General features: G+C 38.6%; 1 protein-coding gene across 2 annotated transcripts; it reads left to right on the forward strand.

Annotated features, from left to right (window-relative positions):
- Nucleotides 1-20,442, forward strand: STEAP2 (STEAP2 metalloreductase). 2 transcript variants are annotated; one of them, XM_065628438.1, is made up of 7 exons: nucleotides 1-136; nucleotides 506-652; nucleotides 3,713-4,237; nucleotides 5,927-6,454; nucleotides 8,075-8,239; nucleotides 15,922-16,069; nucleotides 20,107-20,442. In XM_065628438.1, the coding sequence occupies exons 3-7, from the start codon at nucleotides 3,746-3,748 to the stop codon at nucleotides 20,115-20,117; spliced, it is 1,344 nt and encodes a 447-aa protein (XP_065484510.1). In that variant the 5' UTR covers nucleotides 1-136; nucleotides 506-652; nucleotides 3,713-3,745; the 3' UTR covers nucleotides 20,118-20,442. The 2 variants fall into 2 exon arrangements, with proteins under 2 accessions (XP_065484510.1, XP_065484509.1); XM_065628437.1 differs by lacking the exon at nucleotides 20,107-20,442 and having other exon boundaries at nucleotides 15,922-19,951.
- The last annotated feature ends 1,834 nt before the right edge of the window (nucleotides 20,443-22,276 follow it).

Raw genomic sequence — 22,276 nt, forward strand, 5'->3', positions numbered from 1 at the left:
GCGGTGTCGGAGCGGCCGCAGCGGGCGGGTCACAGCGGCAGGAGAGAGGCGCCGCCCTCCCGCCCGCCCGCCATTGCGGGGCCGGAGCCTCAGGAGGAGTTGCGGCGGTGCTGGTCCTGCTGCCGGGCGGTATGAGGTGAGCGGCGCCGAGGCCGGAGCGGAGGGGCCGCGTCGCCGCCGGGCGCCTCCTCAGGCCCAGCCGTGCCCACCGCTGCCCCGTGCCCTGGCTCCCGCCGCGGCTGCCCCATCTCCGGGCAGGCTCTGGCGGGCCTGGCGGTGGCGAGGGCCCCCAGAGCGGGTCAGGCAGCGGGGCCGGGTGCGGCCCGGCAGCCGGGACGGGCGCCCGCTGCCTGGCGGTGGCGCGGAGCCGAGGACCCTCCGCCCCGCGGCGGCCGGGCCTGGCAGCGCTGCCCCCGCTCTGCCCGGGGACACGGAGGCGGCCGCGGCGGCGACCGGCCGGGCGGTGGGGTCGCCGCTCTTGTCACGGACGATGTTGTCGTTGCAGCTGGAGATGCCGGCCAGGACCTGGGCCCCGCCGAGCTCCTCTGGGGTAGATACTGGCATCGCCCGGCCGCCCACCGCCCTGCCCCTGGGGTGCCGGCCTGCACCCGGCGTCCGGCCGGCCCCGCGCGGCGGCCTCAGCCCGCGCCCGGTGAGTTCCCGCCCGAGCGGCTGGTCACAGATTCAGTGACTGCCCAGCTTTCTACTCATTTTTCTCCTCCAACAGTTGATATCCAAGAGCAGGTTGTCACGTCTGTGTCACCTGGCTGACATAGCTCTGTGGTGTTTTCTTAGCTTATCTAAGGGCAAATGTCAAGTTTATATCGCTCCTACTATTTTTTATATCTGTGAAGCCAGATATTTTGTAAATGAAAGTTGATTTTGTTGCAGTCTGTTCCTGAACAACCCACCTTTGCTACTTATCATCTGCTTCCCATCTGACTGTTTACGAATTGATTGTTCAGTAACTTGATGTAAAATCTGTCCAGAGGCTGAAGTTAGGCTAAGTGTTTGCTTTCCTCAGTCCTCCTCCTCCCCTCTTTTAGAGGTATGTACTATTCTGCCTCTCTTGTCCTCTCAAGAGTTCTCGAGGTGTCACTTCAATCAGCATTTTAAGTATCAAGGGTGGATTTCATAAGTGTCTGCTGACTTGAAAATCTTTATCTTATATTTAACCTTATCCTTTACTCTTAACCTTTTTCCACTTTGACCTCACCTTCTGTCCCCCCGTAAAAGGAATGTCATTAAATATCTATTCACAATTAATCGTTCTTCTGAGGGCTGAAAGGAAATATTTAACATTGTATGCTATTTTGTTTCACCTATAATTTGTTCCTTTTCCTCTAAAGTTATAAACCTTGTCTTTTGTCTTTTATTGTATTTATGGGACCTTTTCTTGTTACTCTTTGTCCTTCACTAGTTGCAACTCGTTTCTGCACTGTTGCTGTTCTGATTTCATCCCTACATGATAGCAGCGTCTATTTATGCTGGTCATTAGGCATGCATACACACCCTTCCCTTTTTTTTTTTCTTTTTACTCTTTTTGTGATTTTTCAGGTCATTAAAGCTCTCCTGATGCAGTTAGAGCAGTCTTATATACTCTTTTTTCCTCTGAATTGCTGTTGCCCATTTAATGTAGTCCCTTGCAGTAGCTGCCAACTCTCTGATCTCTTCCAAATCTTAGATTATTTGCCCAAGAGTCATGTCTACCTATTCCCTGGGGGGTTTTTATGAAGTCTGTTAGTTTTATTCTGTTCCTCACACACTACTGACATTGACATCACCAGAGCAATTCATCATGTCCAGATCCTCTATGCCCATTCTCCTAAGGATCCTTTGGACTAGAACTGAAAGGAGTCTGCAGTGTGGTTAAATGGTGCTGGCAGCCCATTTCCTCATCATGGTTCCATTTCTTTCCCAAAGTTTTGTAGCACCTTCACGTCATGTGACATGAACTGAAATGGGCCTCTCATGGCGAATGCATACGTGTTCTGTCATATCCAGTTGATGTATATCTCTTACCTGATCAAAATACAGCTATTCTCATTATGTTCCTGGATGAGAACTGTCATGGTACAGGAAATACTGGTACTTTGGTCATGTGTTAGATACATTTCAGGTCATGTGGTAAGAAAGACTTTTTTCAGTGCATACATAAAAATCTACATGGTCTGCCTCTGCCAGAAAGATTCACTGTTAGAATCCACTGACTTTGTGGTCACTTTCACATACTGCTTTCTGTCCTTAGAGTCTGTCCAGTTTCAGTGAGTTCTTGCCTTCTAGTCAATGCTGAAATGAAAGGTGCCCATTTTTCTAGTAGCTTCCTCCAGCTTCTGAAACACAAAGCTACTTTTAATTGTGGGAGGTTGTTTACCACCCATACTGTATTCCTAGCTGATGGCTGGGTGAAGTCCCCCACTGGTGATTAGTCACCATCATATCAGCTCTTGGTTGGTGGCTCAGGAAGATGGTTTGTTCAGCTCCTCCTTTCTATGTGGTCTATTCTTGATTGCTCCCAAGAGAGCAACCTCATGGTTTCTCTTTTGTCCTTCTTATCCTGTCTTTCCTCATTGCTTCCTTCATTTTCGGAACTCATTCCTGTTCTACAGTGCAGAACCACTTATGTCATAGTTGTGGTTTCATATGAAGTCTTCCTTCCCAGGAGTTGTTTTGTGGATTTTTATGTCCTTGTTACAGCTTTACTGCAGTTCTGTGACCTCTTCTCTCTAAAACTCTAGCAGTATTTCTTTAAATTTTCTGTGAACCTTAGCCTCTGCTCTTCTTCAAAGCCTTTCTTACTGCACTGAGTTTGAGTCCTATGATTCTCTTCGCTTTTATTACTGCATGAAGTCTATCTCTTCCTGCCATTAGATTTTTGTGGAACACTGTCCTGTGTGTTTGTCTCCAGGATTTATCTTCTCTGCCTTGTCAGAAAAATTCTGTTAGGCATATTTGCAACCCATGGCCTTGAATCCTTTACCTTTGCACCCACAGTTAATCCTTATACATCCATGGCCAGACCTAGCAGTCTGACCTAGCAGTGTCCTTAGTGATCTCATGAATAGGCCTGGACAAATTTCCCTTATTGTCTTTGCCACTGGATCTATAAGTGCTGCCCAATTTCCTGGCTGACAGGTGAGTATGTCAGATGGATGTCTGTGTCATGGTGACAGCCATGACCTTTGCAGCTTTGAGACTTTGGCATCCATTCCTTCCTGGCCAATATAGGATACCATGATAATAACTTGCATAAGCTTTCAATGCAGTTCAGCTGCCATGAACTCACAGTCCTTGTGCCAGCCACAGACCAACTGTCTCTACCTTCTAATATTTTCCATAATTACCCAGTTTTCCTTACACGTTTCTCCTCGTCATTCCATTGACCATTAGTTTTAGGAGCACAAGGTTGTGTTGTGGTCCAGTATTCTGGGGCAGTGGAAGACAGGGAATAGGAGAAGATGTGAAAAGTATCATTTACTTCTGTGACTGTATTATTGAAGTGCTTGAAGTATTTTATGTTTCTCCTTGTATTAGTGACACATTGCAAGACAAAATTGATTAGTCCATGCTTCATTAAGGAGAAAATATAACATGAAACTTAGAACCATGTATTTTGCTCCCAGAGGTGTTTATGGATTCTGATGCCTTGTAACGTTTTATGATGCTGCATTTTTCTTTCTGTTGCTTTCTGCTTTTTTTTTTTTTTTTCCAGAAGAAATACTTGTAGGTTTGGTGTCTTGGAAGTATGGAATCAATCTCTATGATGGGAAGTCCGAAGAACCTCAATGAAGCTTTTCTGCCAAATGTTGCCAATGGCATTAAGGATGCCAGTAAGATCACAATAGGCATAATTGGAAGTGGAGACTTTGCTAAGTCCTTGACAATTAGACTAATCAGATGTGGGTACCACGTGGTTGTAGGAAGCAGAAACCCTAAAATTGCTGCCGAGTTTTTTCCCCATGTGGTTGATGTTACTGACCACGAAGATGCAGTAGCAAAAACAAACATCGTTTTTGTAGCTATGCACAGAGAACATTATGCTTCTTTGTGGGACCTCAAGCATTTACTCGCTGGTAAAATTCTGATTGATGTCAGCAATAATACAAGAGTAGACCAATATCCTGACTCCAATGCAGAGTATTTGGCATCACTTTTCCCAGATTCCCTGATTGTCAAAGGATTCAATGTTGTTTCAGCTTGGTCACTGCAGTTAGGACCAAAGGATGCCAGCAGACAGGTAAATCTTATGTTTGTATTAACTTCACTTGTGTGTGAGATGAAAATGACAGGAACTGAATGTAAGCAGCCAGATCTCATTAGATTCATCCTGCCTGAATTAACGTGCCTAAAAAGTTGGGCATTTAGTTTAAGTTTTAGTAGCCAATTAAACTTTCAGAGTCTAGTTCATCCACTGTAAGACATATGAAGTGGTCCAAATTGTCCCCTGGGGTGCCTGTTTATCTTTAAAGATTGCAGAGGAAGTGTGGATACTAGTCTTGACTAGACAACTGACCTTTAGATGACTACAGACAGAGAAGAGGAGTTGGGTTTTAGAGTCTTCTGTAGGAAATATGTTAATTTTTATCTTTATGCTCTATGCAAGGATAGAAGCAGTCTTTCCCCGTGTATTTCAGTTTCACAATTGGTTTACACAGAGTGAACTACTGAAAGAGATGCACAGAAATCTGAGGTCCTGATCCCAGGTCTCAGGAGTCAGCTGTTCTAAAAATGCTTGGATTCAATGTAACAAAGAAGTGAATGAAAGAAATTAAGTAGGTTTTAGAATGCTCCAAGATCATAAATATGAGGAAACAGAAGGAGGCACATATGTTTCTAAGTGATCATTCATTTGATCCAGAACTGCTTGGGAACATCATGTTCAAATTCCTTCCTAGTGTGTTCCCTAAATCCATCCTGCATATAGAAAAGGCAGCTTTATCGTTTTCATGCTTTGCTGAAGTGATACAAAGGATTTAAGCCTATGCAAGAACCCAGTCCTTCATGGCTTTATGGACTCTGGGAAATGCACGCGAAATGACCAGTGTAATGTGACTATTGGAGACTAAACTGAGATTTCTGGTACTTCAGGTAGATTTTTAAATGGAATGAAACTGAAATAGAATTAGCATAATTTTAAAAATAACCTCACTGTACTATTTTTTTATCCTCCTTCAGAATAGCACTGTGCTATAAGTAATTAACTTCTGTCAAAACTGATCATGTGTGCTCTAATGCACATGATCAGCAAACAGTGTTGGGCAAACTATAGCCCACTGTAACTTTTAAAGAAACTTTAAAGTACTTCATAGCAGTGCATTTCTTTCACTGTGTAATAACTGGTCTTTAGAAGGAGTTCATATTTGGTGGCTAGTTTTTTGTCTTTTCTGTTAAACATTCAATTTTTGTAGCAATCTGGATTGTGAAATTAAGCTAAACTTGTTATACCTAGAGAGGTTACACAGTTCTCTGCTTTGCATTCTGTTTAGGCTACAGCTGGTTTATAGTCATCATTCAAGATTCCAGTGTTTTTGAAAGACTCATGATTTTCTGAAATGCTTTTAGCCATTATTTCAGGTTCAATCCGGTCCTGTAGACATTTTATTTGAGGGGCAGATTACCAGGGCATCCCTCATTAGCTTGTTATTAACTCCAAGAAAAAGCCAATTTTATTTTGGTCACTTTGTTGCTGAGTCAGTGTGCATATTTTCACTTTGACTGGATTTGTACGTGGTTTCATTCTCATCTTGGTGATATAAACTGGGATAACAATTTACCCTTTTAGCAGTAGTGCTGTGGTTTTGTCCTGGAGGCCCTCAAGACTTTTTGTGGGTTTTTTGGGGGTTGTTTTGTTTGGCTGGTTGGTTGGGTTTTTAACCTTTGAGTCTTTTTCTCTGACTACTGACAATTCACATGACTTTCCCAACAGGTCTATATATGCAGTAACAATGTTCAGGCTCGCCATCAAGTTATTGAGCTTGCCCGTCAGCTCAGTTTTATTCCTGTTGATTTGGGAGCATTGTCATCTTCAAGGGAGATTGAAAACTTACCTCTGCAGCTGTTCACTCTGTGGAAGGGGCCTGTAGTGATTGCAATTAGCCTGGCAACATTTTTCTTCATCTATTCCTTCATTAGAGATGTAATCCATCCATATGTGAGAAATCAGCAGAGTGACTTCTACAAGATCCCCATTGAGATCGTGAACAAGACTCTACCAATTGTTGCAATCACTTTACTTTCTCTAGTGTATTTATCAGGACTTATTGCAGCTGCTTATCAGCTTCACTCTGGCACTAAGTATAGGCGATTTCCACCTTGGCTGGACAACTGGCTCCAGTGTCGAAAGCAGCTTGGACTGCTCAGTTTTTTCTTTGCAACAGTGCATGTGGTGTACAGCCTCTGCTTACCTATGAGGAGGTCGGAGCGATACTTGTTCCTCAATATGGCATATCAACAGGTAAGCCAGTCTTTAGTTCAGTAAGCCAAAAATGCCTTGGCTGTACGCATATGGCTCATGAATACAATATATATATTTTCTTAATATGTTCCACTGTTTTCAGTGGAGAATGTTGTGGGTTGTCTTATGTATAGCTAGTGCCAAGTCAGAAGAGGGACTAAAAGAAACACTTGTGTGTTGTGATCACCTTCTTGGTCAAGCTGCAGTCAAGTTTCTGTGGTATGGAGAATCAAGGAGGTGTCCTCCTTAAATCCCTGATAGTAACATACATAAGGAGAATGTAGGATAGACAGGATAAGAGCAACAGCAGGAAAATTCTGAGTTTCTGAGGTGTGTTCCTCTCTATGTATACTTAACATATGGGGGAAGTATGTATATCATAAGTGAATTTACAAGTGTGAAAAAAATATAAGGGTAGATACTGTAATAATGCTTACAGATACATCTATGTTTACAAAATGAAAATACCGTTACTTCGTATCATTTTGGACCAGTGGTAGAAATAGCTTATTCATTAAAACTGCTGTGTACATAATCTATTGCAGGCAATAGAAATTGACTCTCAGTTCCCAGGAGCAATGGGTCTTGCATAAACCTGAAACGATGTTTGTCAAATCTGTCATTCTTTGAAAGAGGGTCTGATGCTCCTGTCAGTGGGGTAGCTTATTGTCACCTTTAAAGTGGTAGAAAAACAGCATTGCCAGAAAAGCAGCATTGCCATTCAGCACATAAAATCTGCAGGAAAGAGAGATATGATTGAACAGAAAGAAAAGCAAACTCAGGAAGTCAAATGGAACAAATTAATGAGGATTGGGTCCACAAATTCTAAAAGAGCTAGCATGAAAAATTTAACTTAAGAGAAAGGCAGGAAGAGCAAAACTATAAAAGGCAGCAAGAAACTGTAATTGCTCACACTCGGTATTAGTAAAGGATCCATTGATACTTTTACTGAGAAATTATCTTGGTTTTAATAACATTTTAAAACTCTCACTTGCTAATATTTCTACTGAACCTGTTTCAAGACATGCCATGTCACAATAGTTCACCTGAAAGTGGAAAAATAATTGAATATCCAATCATTAGCGACACGAGTAGTTTTTTTTCTGGTAAAGCTCTCCAATGAGAACAGTTCTTCAATGTATCGGATGTCAACAGTGAAAGAGGCAAAATACCTTGTACTCAACATAGGGAGCTGAAGCAAAACAGGAAATGATGCTAAACTATTTCTAAATGTAACAAACTAAAAACAAATTATGGCTTTTACCCAGTTTATGTTACAGAATTTAAGTTTCCAGGGTCTGAAAAACAGAGCTACTTTTCTACAGCACATAGGAATGTGCAGATTTATGTGGTTTTATAGCATAATTGTTCTAAATAGTATATAATGTTATATTTTCTTTTAAGAACTCGTCTAAGTTTCAATGTTTAATGTATTTTTAATCTAACAAGAGCCAATGCCAATGGTAAGGAAATAGTTGGTTTTCTGCAAGACATGGGGAAAGCTCTGAAATGTGACTCCTTTTTATAGTTGTCCTGTGACTGTAGACTCAGCTAAATAACTTCTGTTGATATTTTTAGTATCGTGTAGAATAAAGTGCTTCCTTTGTGCTCTTTCATCAGGTTCATGCAAATGTTGAAAATTCTTGGAATGAAGAAGAGGTGTGGCGGATTGAAATGTATATCTCCTTTGGAATAATGAGTCTTGGTTTGCTTTCTTTGCTGGCAGTAACTTCCATCCCTTCAGTAAACAGTTCCTTAAACTGGAGGGAGTTCAGTTTTATTCAGGTGAGTTACTTTTTAAATAAGAGGATTTTGTTGTTAATAAGAATTCCTTGATTATGATGATGATGATCATGGTGATGATGATGAAGAAGAACACTTCACAACATAAGAGCTTCTCCCCGCCCTCGCCAGTTAATAAAAACAATGTATCTTTACTTGGCAGATAAGTTAACACAAAGGCACATTAAGCACTTCATGAGCGTTAGAATAGGAATTTGCATTTTACACTTCTTGGTCTTAACCAACACAACTAAGAGCAAATGAGCACTAATCTGTTCCTTTTCCATTGTTAGAATTTCTTACTAAATTCAAATTAGATAAATTTGGACACGCTTGCTAAAGGCAATGATACTGCTGAGATATTACTATATGTAGATGCACACAACTGTTAAAATTGAAGGCTTAATTTGTCCTGCAGGATTTTTATTGCACAGCTCTCTGACAACCATGGTGTCATTGATTTAGTTTTGCTTCCCTCCACTGTGTGGGAATTAATACAGTTCTCAACTGTGTTATTCCTTTAGCTGAAAATACCTATTAGTAAAATATAAAGCTTTGTTTATTAAACACAAAAGCTTTTCCAGGTCCTGGCATCCATTCTGCTTCCCTCCTTCCTCAGATAAACATCTACTACAGGCGGACCTAACCAGCATAAAATACTGAGAAATACAGGCTTTAATAAACAGCTTAATGTTTGCTTCCAAACAAAATTGCCATTAGTTCTAGGGAGCAGTCAGCAATAAGAAATTTTATTAGGATTCAGTCTTGTGATAAATTTCCTAAGTGTGTACATGCAGTTTTTTGGTTTGTTTTGTTCTCTGACTTTGGATTCAGTACTCTAGTCCTATCTTGGTATTTTCTGATTAATGGTTTTTCAACATATCCACTGTAATAATGTTGCCTAATTCTTAGGCCCGTCACTGTTTACAAATTCCTACCTTCAGAACACAGGCACAGACTTTACTGTTCAGAACTTGAGTTGCACTTCATAATTTACAGACGTTTTAAAGGGGGTGGATGGGGAACACTTTGGCTGTAGTTGCCAGAGGTCTTCTGTCTGTAAGTAATGTCTTCCATTCCCCTAGGGTTTCTGTCAATGGAACACTCCAGGTAGGCCTCCAAAATTTTGCTGAAAAATGTTTCAAATTAGAGTTCTCTTAACAGAACTGTTTTTTCTGGCTCATAGTTTAGAGCCTTCAGAGGGAGTAAATACCCATTTTGTATTGTTACACCAACCCTGCCACCTAGAGTTCTCTGTGCAGGGACAATAGTACTGCTGTTGGGTGATGTAAAACGTTAATGCAAAAGGGCAAAATACATATTCACTCATGAGTGAGATGATGCCTTTATCCAATAATGACTTCTAGCCACAAACCCAGCATTTGTATCTTATTTTTCCTTACTAAAATTTCCAAAGTTCAGGCTTGTGTGAGTGTGTCAAAATCCACACAATGATCACATAATGATGTGTCTACAAGGGCATTTTTTATTATGTCATGTTTACTGCAGTTATTTCCACTGTAAATAAAGTCAAAATAGTTCCAAATTTAAATAATTATGAACTTGCATGAATCATCTGTTAGTATTTTGAGGAATTTGATTGTGAACAAGTTGTCTCCTCTGGAGTTATGTTAGAGTTGATTCTGCATTACATGCTGAAGAGAACTTGTATTGGTAATTAATTATGACTATTTACAATTTTTTCATCACAAAAAATATTGAACTACTAAAAATTTCCTTAAAGTTAATGATCATTAAAGGTACTTTACTTTGTCATTAATTACTTCTCAGGATGTAAGTTGTTCTTCATTTAGTTATTTATCCTTCAAAAAAGTCCTCTTGCTTTATTCAATCAGAAAACGGACTTTCAGTGATTCCTCACTAGAGTAAAAGGAGTCTGCATTTCTGCACAAGCTTCATCATACCCAGTGTGCAGGTAGAACAGATAAAACATCATAATACTTGCTGTCTATTTTTCTTCTACTGAAGTGCAATACAATGAAGTGAATTTGAACTTAATTTTCTCAATCCTCTCCAAGTCGCAGTGGAATCACAGAATCACAGAATGTTAGGGATTGGAAGGGACCTCAAAAGATCATCTAGTCCAATCCCCCCGCTGGAGCAGGAACACCCAGATAAGGTTACACAGGAATGTGTCCAGGCAGGTTTTGAATGTCTCCAGAGAAGGAGACTCCACAACCCCCCTGGGCAGCCTGTTCCAGTGTTCTGTCACCCTCACTGAGAAGAAGTTTCTTCTCATATTTAAGTGGAACCTCCTGTGTTCCAGTTTGTACCCATTGCCCCTTGTCTTATCATTGGTTGTCACCGAGAAGAGCCTGGCTCCATCTTCGTGACACTTGTCCTTTATATATTTATAAACATTAATGAGGTCACCCCTCAGTCTCCTCTTCTCCAAGCTAAAGAGACCCAGCTCCCTCAGCCTCTCCTCATAAGGGAGGTGCTCCACTCAATCATCTTTGTTGCCCTACACTGGACTCTCTCCAGTTCCCTGTCCTTCTTGAACTGAGGGGCCCAGAACTGGACACCATATTCCAGATGGAACTACTAGCCCATCATCTCAGTGCTGCTTTTTTTAACTGGGAAAAGCAGCATGTCTCTAGCTTTAGTCGTGAATCTCAAATGATTTGCCACAATAATTGCTGAACTTGTTTTGCATCTGACAGATGAAGAATCAGTCACACTCATCACTGGCACACTTGGCCAGTTTTTCAACTCAGGACTTCCCACTGAGAACAACATACTATTGCTTGCTCATCTTATTAAATACAGTTTGACCAAAACAAGAGTCTGGCCTCCTCTAAGGAGTTTTACCACTAAAACATACTCAGTCTTGAGTCCTACTAGGAAAATCTGAGTTTAGGTTTAAGTAATTATTAACATATACACTATGGACTATTTTCTATTCTTGTACCAGTAGACCAAGCCCCAAGCAGCATCTCCCGTAGCTACAGTGATTCAAACAGACCTCTACCACAGTCTTTGTAATACTGTAAAGAATGCCGATTGTGAATGTTTTTGCCCAGAAATCATTGCTGTCTTTGATATCTCCATTTATTTTGGAGGTGCCTCCAGCTTACCCAGCCTGGTTTCACAAAACAGCTGTCAGCAGCCCCAAAAATTCCAGCATGCTTGATCAAGGGAAAAGTTGTTTGAGAGGAGAAGCAGTGCAGGTTCCACTCATTCCCTCAGACTATGAATATGAATGAAGTGAGATATGAGAAGGTTGAACAGTGATGCAAAAGGAAGTTCCTGTGTCAGCTCTACCAGGAGCTAAGAGACCAGCAGAAAACTTGGAGTTGCTGCAGTACAGTACACTGTACAAAACAAACATGTGATTACTTCATCATGATTCCAAGATAAACACTCATAACATCCAGATGGAGGAGCCACAGAACCAGAGAGTGATGAAGACTTTGCTCAGTAGGAGATCCTAGATGATGGAAACCTAGCATGGAACCTTGTGGGCATCTTGCCATGACACAGAGTTGGAGCTTGCTAAAGACAGAGGCAGGGAAGAAGCTGGGGCTGATAAACCAATACATCATTTTTCTTAAACACCACTTCAGTACTCTTCTTTGCTCTTTATCCAAATATGTTTAGAAAGGAAAAAGATAGACAAGGGCAAGAAAGAAAAAATAATACGTATTTTGTCAGAGCAGGGAGAATAACTAGCCTAAACCAACACACTGCAAACAGAAATAGACATTTATTGAAACCAGTCCTTGAGTGTTCATATAAAATACATGAAAATGGAGAATGTTGTCTGCAAGCAACGATGCACCAGGTCCTTCAGTCTTCTGGAGAAAGTTAAACTATGAATGTATAATGTAAGCATAAAATACTACTGCTTTTGTTTTCCAGTCTAAGAGTTTAAGTCCAAAGCACATCACCCAAAGTGGCAATGGACAAAGCAGAACAGCTTTGAAAGCCGAGCTTTATGTTTTTTAGCAAAAATCAGTGCAAATCTGGCACTTACACAGTATGAAGCTGATCTTTTTGTGAACATTCTTTTTGTCTGCTAGCACAATCGTAAAGTTTTTTGGAGGCAGTATTACTAATTTTTTTTGTGTGCACACACTTCGAGGAAGGGCTGCCTTGCCTTGGTTATCCCACAAGAGTAGGATACTTTTCCCCCAGAGTAAATAAGAATGAGGCCTGAGCATTTAGCAAGTTTATGAGTAAGAATCCAGTCAGAATTGCTACAGCATGTTTGTAAGTTTAGCAATATCCTGTTACTGGGGAATCTGAAGTATACCTTGCATAAACAAAGGCTTTGGAAAATACCTTTTGTATATATAAATCGCTTGGAACTACTTGACCATTGTGAAGGTAAAAATTCCTGAAGCATTTTTGTCTCACAGCAGATTTGTGTCTCTTTAGATGTACATCTTCCTGGTAGCATTTTAGGGATTTTTCTCATGCATCTTTTGCACTCCTCTAACACTTTTTTTTTTTCCCCCAAACAATGCCAGTTTGTCTAGTGGCCTTGGCTGACAATCTCCCACGTTAGCTACAAAAACTGTCTTTGATCAGGAAGGAAAAGAAACAAAACAGGCAAGACTCAGAGAAAAACTAAAAGATCAGGGGGTCCATAGGAAATGTGCTAATCTATTACTCAGCTTCCAGGAAACACAGTATTACGGAAAATAAGGAAGCAAAGTAACTGAAGATGTTCTTCCCCTTTTCCCAGCAGCCATCCTAGAGCCTAGGCAGGGGGTTCCCATGACTCTTACAGCTGAAATTGCTACTCAGTCACCAATGTGAATTTACCAGTGAAGGACAAGTATCCCTTCTTGCTGCTTTCAAAGGTCCTCTGCTCTTAAAGAAGTTAGCATCCCATGCCTCTCCTGGCCTCCCTGTGATAATATTTGCGTAAGTGATCTTCCAGCTCTCGTAGACATATTCATCCCTTTCTTTTTCTGTCTTAAGAAGCCAGGAAAGGATGACAGAAATACAGTATGTATATTCCATCTGAAGCACAACTACATTTCAAGAAATCCATTGTCTTTAATCCCCATATTCCCTTCTACACATTGTCAAGTCATAAACCTGTGCAGAAGAAAATAACCTTGCATACCTGAATGACAGCAGCTCTCTCACCTTTCCAGTATTAAACAGATTGCTTTCTAGCAATTAATAACTTCCACAGCACAATTATAATTTATTTCTCAATGATTGAAACACCTCTTATGTTAGCATCCTTAGGGGTGGTCAACTTTGGAATATGGCTTTCTGCTGCTACTGCTGGCCAGGATTTGTAGCATGATCCAGTGCTACCAGCTGATATTATTTTTACCATTCAGCTGCCCAGCAGTGCCTTTTCCTGCGCTGATTGATGTCTTTTTGTCCAAGACTGCTTCAGTCAGTTCTGAGTTTCCTTGTGTTGTTACTGTACAGCCATTGCTGTAGCCTTTGAACATTTGCAGATACAGAAAAATCAAGTCTTTATAATAAAACACAGAAGTTTTGTACTGACACAGCCTCCTGCAGTGGGGTTTTACGTAGGCAGCAAAGGCAGCCAATCTTGTGTCTACTTCTGGAAAAGCCATTGTCAGTAGCTGCAAGCTGGGATAAATGCTCTTAATGGAACTTTCTAGTGCAGATCTGCCCTGACTGAACAAACCAGAGACTGCAGAATGCTAAGTTGTGTAGAGAACATCCTCTTTCTAGCTATGTGGTATTATTACTGTCAAAAGTATAGCACAAAAATAGGGCAATTGAGGGCCTGGTAGAAGAAAATACCATCAGTAGCTGACAGAAGCTCCTATAGGAGTGTCTTTGTTGTCAGATTTTTATGTGAGTGGTTGAAATGGTCCAGTACATACTAGCACATGCCCTACCAACCCTTCAAAGAAACATATGGCAACTTTCCACAGGGAAAAAAAACCCAACCTAATAGAGATACATCATATGTTTTTCTTGTCCTTGTGCTGTTAGTTTGAAATGTACTGATAGATGTACTGATGGACTTCTTAGCTTCCATTTTGACCATTAGATAGAAAGATATACATACATGTCTCAAAACTGTAGTTTGCAGATGAAATTTAAATAAGCATTCATTTTTAAAAAAAATTTGGGAAGAGTCTGTATAACATTTCCTTCCTGTTTCTTCTTCAGGAATTGTTATAGTTCTCATCAGTAAGCCTGATGAAGAAATGAGGGATATGATTCACTTGTGCCCTTTCTCTGCTGGCAGTGATGTAACAGCACTGAATTCAGGACAGTCACACCAGCAAAAATCTGCAATAACATATTCAAGCATCAGGTTTGATAGTATTGTTTACTGTCCAAATTTCTTACCAGAACTTCCATTCAGATAGTGCATATGCCATTTTCATATCCACAAGTGGCTATCTAATTGTTCTGTCTCTTGTGGAATATTTTGGCAGAAAATTATTCTTTTATAAAAAAGAGTGCGGCATATCTAAAATGTGCCAACATGGCTCTGAAACCATTGGCAAAAATGCATAAATATTGGCAAGTTAAAAAACATGGTACTAATCTCTAGAAATTAACAAAAGTATTTTCCTTTTTATACTGTTATAATCATGAATCCTTGCAAATGGTATTAGCTCAGACATTCTCCTTTCCCCAGAAACTGGTTAATCTTGAAGTAGAAAGAACTAATTCTTTCACTTATTATTATAGACCATTAGGCTGCATTTTTCTTTGCCTCTCTGTTTACTGGAATTAAAACAAAACTTGGTAGTCAGTTACCATTCTTAATATTAATTTTCTGTTTCAGTGATTTTCTGCAAATGTTTCCTAGCCAACTTAGTCATTACATCGTTTTTGGCCCAAAAGAGTTTTTCTTCATTTGATCACCATCAGAATTCAAAGCATAGTAGTCTTTTTTTACCATGGTTTGGGAAAGTCAAGGTTAATACATTTAACTCAAGTCTGCAGAGCAATACAACTACAGGGTTCTTAAAAGCCAGATTCACAGAAATGGTGAATGACCCTTATTGGCACCACCTTCTGTGGCATGCTCTAGATTGCATGAGAAGAGGTGGAAACCTACTACTTCACGTTTCATCCAGCACTACCTGTTCATGATAAACTGCATCATTGCCTTGTGCCCAAGTCCTGCAGTCCATTAATCAGGAGGCAACAGCTGCTGGAGAAAGGCAAGGGATGATTTGTGCTAACTGGACAAGAGGATGCAGGCTATTGTGGGGAAGAAGCAAACTGCACCTCTCAGACTGATAAAAATCTCAAGTGATGGGCCCAGATCGCTTCCAGCAGAATTGCACTGTTCCATAATCATGAATATTGGAAGTGATCTACCCTCCTAGTTTAGAAACGGAGGACTTAACTTCCAGTCACAACTGATGTTGTTCCAGCAACTTCACTGGGATTGTTCCTTATTCGCATACATATCCTGAAGTTGACTTCCATTACTTAGAATTTGGGCAAACATCTGCATTTCAGCTTTGCCTAAGGGCTATAGATGCTAGGAGAGAGATGTTGTAAATCAGCGTTCAGTCTGTAGTTTTCAGCACATGAGAACTTAAAACCACATATTGGTGATTCAAGATAGTGTATAAGTAAGATTTTAACATGATGTCTAGTAGAAATGTTAGAGTAATGGGTTAGAGCTGTCAGATGAAGGACCAAGTACTATTATCTCTTCTTTTTTTTTCCTCTTTTCTCTTTTTTCAAAGTCTACACTTGGATATGTTGCTCTGCTCATAAGTACTTTCCATGTACTGATTTATGGATGGAAAAGAGCTTTTGAAGAAGAGTACTACAGATTTTATACACCACCAAATTTTGTTCTTGCCCTTGTTCTGCCTTCCATTGTAATTCTAGGTAAGATCATTTTACTTTTGCCATGTGTAAGTAGGAAGCTGAGGAGAATTCGAAGAGGATGGGAGAAAAGCGATGTTATAGAAGAAGCAAGCGGGTCTCATCCACATCTCTCTCCGGAAAGGATAACTGTGATGTGATGATAGACTAATATTTGTTAGCACTGTTCTAGACATTTGGGTTGTTGGGGTTTTTGGTTGGTTGGTTGTTTTTTTGTCATAAACTTCTATTTTTAGGAGATTAGTTAAAGAATGAGTAAAGTCACTGCGGGCTTGCTTGGCATGTAGTACGAGCTCTTAACCAACCTATGAGAAATTTATAATTAGAAGACTACTCCTTTAGATAACTACAAAATATTTTCGGTTTGAATTACAGAGGGCAGATGATTATGAAATCAGAAATTTTAAATGCTCCTTTGCACAGTTATATCACAAGAGTATTTTATTATAACCATGCATTCCAGATATTTTTTTGACTTAGAGCATATGTGTCAGAGTGCTACTTATTAATATCACATTTTCTGGGCAGTATTGCTTTTATTAAAACCACATTTCTGGGTTAGTGAATTCAGGATATAGACTAATAGAGTGAATAATTTAGGAAATAATCAGGTTTTGAAACAACTTATATTAATTCGTAATGATGTATTGCACATGTACAGTATATTTATTTGTGTGTGGTTTTACACCATTTCTTCATTTGAATATGCAAAATCAGTTTCAATGATGGTATAATTGTACATCTTGTAAGCAAATGATATTGTACTAACAGGGTCAGTGTTTTCAAAGTATCACATAGGATTTTAGACCTTCAGCATCTCTTTATTTCTATACATCATATAATGAAAATTCAAAACAGTGTTTTACATGTATAGAAACGCAGATATGTCTGCACGCACGTAGTTATTGATTTTGGAATGATTTTGAAATATCAGGAATTGTTTTAAAACAAAACAAGCTGAGAAATCTACAACAATAAAAATCCATTTTCACTGTGAAACTTCCAGTATGTTGGTACAACAGGGAAGCATCACAACACTCATGTTCTATATGTTTCTACACTGGAGTTTCTGTTATTATGTATGAATTTCCCAGAGTCTGTCTTAAATTCTTATTATCTTTTTGTGTAAATCCAATCTTCTATTTTTATATAAAAGTCTTACTTTTACAACAAGTGTTTCTGGGATATGCCTGAATTTTTGAGAAACAAAATTATTATTCTTATACTTAAAAATGAATTTATCTCTAAAACTTGACATTTGCATTTCCTGTGAGATTCAAAAGAACATTCACAATTATTTATTACTACTGCTTTGTCAGGTTCTAATCTTCTCTAACAAAATAGCCAAACTCAACTCATACCTTCCAGCTACTCTTGCTTAATTAGCAAAACCTTTATTTCAGTGAATCAGAATGTGTAATTTGTCCTAATTTTCTTGTATGAAATTGCATTTTTCTTATCTGTATTTGCACTGTTTAGGACCTTTTGACTTTCTTAGCTGAACCTGCACTACTTATTTATTACTTTGTAAGAATTTGTCATCAATGTGATACATCAGAGATATACAGGGCTTAAGCTTGAATTTATCCTTAAACATCACTAGTCCTGTAAATCTCATTATCTCTGTAATGAAAACAACAGTTCAACGGAACTAGAGAATTTAGACTCAAGCTCTGCCTCCAGTTACACCAGCCTAAATCTGAAGAGTTCATGTTTGTTGTTCTTAATTACATTACTATTAATTACATTACTATTAATTACATTACTATGCTACATTCTGCCCCAGTCCTGTGCGTGAAACCTGATTAAACTCACTAGAATGGGATGGTATAACTGAGAGCAGAATTTCGTACCTCTGAAGAAATTTGGGGCAGAAACCATTACTGTTGACAATCTGATTATATTTCAAAATAAAATATGCTGCTATTATTTTATAGTAATTCTACACTTCTATAGAATAGGTAATTAACGTTCGTGTTCCCTACAATTATATAATTTGTTTGATGCAGACCTAAGATACTGTACAATTGAAAATTACTATCAAAGTCCATATATGTTGTACTGTAATGCAACCACTGACAGTATATACAGAAATGCATTGGCCCTCTTTCCTATGCAAAAAGTTATTTCATAATTAAATTTATTCAAGAATGTTTAAACTGTTAAATTTTGAACTGCCAAAGGTGTCTGGAGAGAATAATGTTGTGTTGTTTCTTTTTTCAAACTGTGTGTGTAGAAAGTTAAAAATGTGGTTTGATTTTATAAGTTACTTGAAAGACTGAAATATTGAAGTATTAATAAATAGATGATATTTTTAGATCCAATATATAAAAACATTTTGTGAAATATTTGTGCTACAAAATGACATATGGTTTCCCATTAGGCCCTGTAGCTTCTAACTGGAATAATAAGTTGACTTGTGATTTAATACTTTGTAGTGTTCTTCAAGGGCCATTCACTCTAACGAAACACTGTTAAGTCTGAAAGTAAAATGACACTCATGCATTTACTATACATTATGTATCATATCATGCACATGTTTAGTCACATAAGGAATCTTTATTCATGTGATCAAAAGCATTGATTTCTATAGAAGAACTCACATGAGGATTTCTCGTTGGAAAAAGACCTGAGGCTACAAGTTCAGTTTCAATTGCCTGAATAGAAACAACTAAATTCATTTAGATGTTTTAGTTACTTAGGAGAATAAATATATATTTTGAGGAATAGCCTGCTATAAAAATATTTTTGTGTAGCTTTATATAAATTACTTACTGCCTAATGAAAAATGAATAATGAAATAAACTTCATTTATCTTCATTACTGTTCAGTAAAAAAATAGCGCTTAATATATAATACAGAACAGTATACATCATGTTCGAAAATGGAGACCTCTGTATTTAGCAACAGATTATTTGTTTCTATGGATATTAAGGTATTTTCTTAACATTGTCTAAAATACAGTTCTATTTCAGATTCCATATGTGTCATTAATTTTATCTTACAATTCTATTAACTGTGGCAACTATGTACAAGTTAATTCTCATGTTCTTGAATTATTTAGAGATTAATGACTTTGTAATTGTTTTGCAAGTTCTTTGCATATCTAGCTTGTGGTAATGGTTACTGTGAACTGGTGCCTCATTTAACTTTTTGTTCCAACATTGTGCATTATATGAAGTGCCAACGTGAGAAAATACATTTGTATTTTTATTTGGCATTAATTGCCTATAAAATTGTGTGTGTGTGTCTATATGTGATTAGCTATACATGCTGCCCAACTAGCACTAAGGGAAAGTATTAATGTAAAGCAATGAGTTTCCAAGTGGCTATAAATTTCACACATATGAATATAGTTAGGAACCATCTTTCCTCTGAACATGAAGATTTCCTTTGAAAGTTAGATATATCAGGTGCATAAAAATTAGGTAGTTTTTCAGTATGATATTTTCATATATGCAGTGGTAATGGATGCATATGCATAGCTCTTTTCAGACAGTGCATCTCCTAATACACAAATTTTTGATTTCTTGCCTATTCACCCTGTAGTATTTTCTATCAATGTAATGAGTAATGTTGCAGTACTGATATTGTATCATGATATGATACTGCTTGAATTAATTAGATTACAGCCTTTAAAATTAATGACATATTGAACTGACTTGAACAATGATCTCTATCATTATGTGTTGTTCCTCATGCCATGCTGGCAGTGTCTTGCAGTGAGCATATGTCTCCCATGTGCAATATATTCTTTGTAGTTGTGTTTGTCAATTTGTTTGTGCTGTCTCTCTGAACAGGGCTATTATAAATTATTAGTAATGCTTTTATCTATTTTTCCATAGACTGTGTTTTACACAAAAAATCAATAAAAAGTCAATGTCAGATATTTGGCTTTTTCTTCTGTGCTTGTACGTGATAAATTTTATCTTGCTTTTCTTTATAATACATGTGTGCTCTGATGAACATTTTCTCTGAGAGGTAAAACTTGAATGTGTGTTCTTAAAAAACTTCTGAAGGGCAGTTTGTTTCTTTTGCAGTGGCTGGATAACACATATTTCACACAGACACACTGGAAAGCTATATCCCATCTCCTGCTGTAAGATACTCTCCGTGTTTTCAGAACAGAGAGTGAACACTACAGTACTGTCTGCATATATTCAGTCCACTTTTAAGTCAACAAAGTTTGGCAAAATGAGACTGCTAGGCACAAGTAAGTTTGCCAGGTGGAGACACTCTTCCTGTTTGGCTGTGTATGTGAGAGAAAGCATTACTGTTCAAATGAGAAAAACAGGTGAACCACTTTGCAGTCCTTCATTTGGAAGTATATAACTTTTTTCAAAGAGGCTTGTGCCAACGTAAGAGGAAAGAGGCAAAGAATACATGAGAGGTGAAATCCTGCTTAACTAGAGGTCAGCAGCATAAACTGTTCTCAGTTCAGACATGTCAAGATGCATGAGTGAGTGAAGCTGGCAGGGTTTGTGTTGCTTTCACATTGTTACATAGCCTTTCTAGATTCCCAAATGGAATTTAGGTATTTTTAGAGTTCAAAATATTTAATACCTATTTGTGCCATGCCTGATGTAAGAGTAACATTTTGGTCCTTGAGATCTGTCTTTCCTTAGGGTTTTTTATTTTAAATCTCACCCTGTTTCTCTGTATTGCAGTGCTTGTTTCACTCAGTGCTGATACAATGCTAGCCGCTGGGGCCCCGAACTTACACCTTTGTCCAGCTGTACTTCGTACTGTACAAAATTAAGTGCTGTCTACTCTGACTTATTGCATTTCCTTAGAATACTAAAGATCAACTTGAAAGTACCCCTCCAATCTATTGGACCTGAACACTGTGTTTTAATAGTATAGGCAGGTAAATCCAGATGATGGAAGCTCTGTTGACTTTACAGGTTTTTAAGGTTGAGTTTACTGCCAGCCACTTCACGAGTCTTTTCTTTTTTCTGGGGATATCAGACACAGGAAGTCTGGCAGGACGGTTCTGCACTATCCTGTTCCTATACCCCCCCTTCTTTTTCCCTTCCTGCTGACCAAAAAAAAAAGAAACGAGAATGAAAAGGAAGACAAGGAGTCAACAGACTGATTCTTAGAAAGACTCTGATTTCTGTACTATAAAGAGCTCAGTGTCATATTTGATAAACAGTGCAGGTGACTTTGGAAAACGTCTACAGATTTTTGGAAAAAGTCCACAGGTTCAGTACAGCCAAGGAAAGGACATGACTTGGGTAGGCCTGAAGAGCCCCATTGCAGCACTTGTAAGGTGTATCTTGTACTGAATAATAGTCCTTCAAAAGCTTGCAAGCTAATTTGTAAAACAGCAAATACAGAGTGGTAGAGGAAATAATTCACTCAGCAAAGTCAACGGGAGATAGTGGCAGACCTAGATATGGAACCTTGATCTTCTAACACACAGCCGTGTACTACACATTCGATTACGCAGTCCTGTCGTTTTATGAAATTTAATTTTACCTAAAGAATAGAGTTTGCTGAAATGTCTCTTTACACCAAAAGAGTTTGTCCTTAGTCAAAACAGAAATCCTCTCTAGATCAAGTCTTCTTTTTAAACATATTTCTTAGTGTTTGTAAGACTTAATATTTGATACATGTGAATTAGTACTCTCAGAAGTAAGGTACTGTAGCCTCGATGTCTTGAATATTATTTGTTACCGAAGAGGTGTATGTGATAAAAATATAATATAAGCCTGTTTGGGGTAGAAAACTGTTAAGTAAATATTGTCAGAGTTGTTTGCAGGTTTTTGAGGATGGTCATTTGCCAAAGGCAGCAGAATCCCTGTAGTCAAACTTCCACAATGTAGCTTTCATCCCAGTTTTTGAAAGCTTCATTTATGAAGAAGGTGCACAGTGAGCAAATGGAGCTTTGCAGTATGATCTTTGGAACAGTGAGCCGACAAATGGCATGTGACCTAAGCTTATAATTTACAGACTAAGTTGCCCAATTTAGGTATGTTCTCTACAAATTTGCCATTCAAAACACAAGCAACAGAACTTAAAACCACTTAAGCCAGAATAAAAGTAAATTTTAGTGCCCCTTTTTTTTTTCATAAGCTTAAAAACTTCGATTACATACACCTTCATTAAGTATCTGGGCACCAAGCAAAAAAATATATAATCCAGTTTGTTCAGCACTAACTCCTTGCAGACTTATAAGCATTGTTGTTACAATTAACCTCAAATGCT

Source organism: Caloenas nicobarica, chromosome 2, assembly GCF_036013445.1.
Source record: "Caloenas nicobarica isolate bCalNic1 chromosome 2, bCalNic1.hap1, whole genome shotgun sequence".
Taxonomy (NCBI): domain Eukaryota; kingdom Metazoa; phylum Chordata; class Aves; order Columbiformes; family Columbidae; genus Caloenas; species Caloenas nicobarica.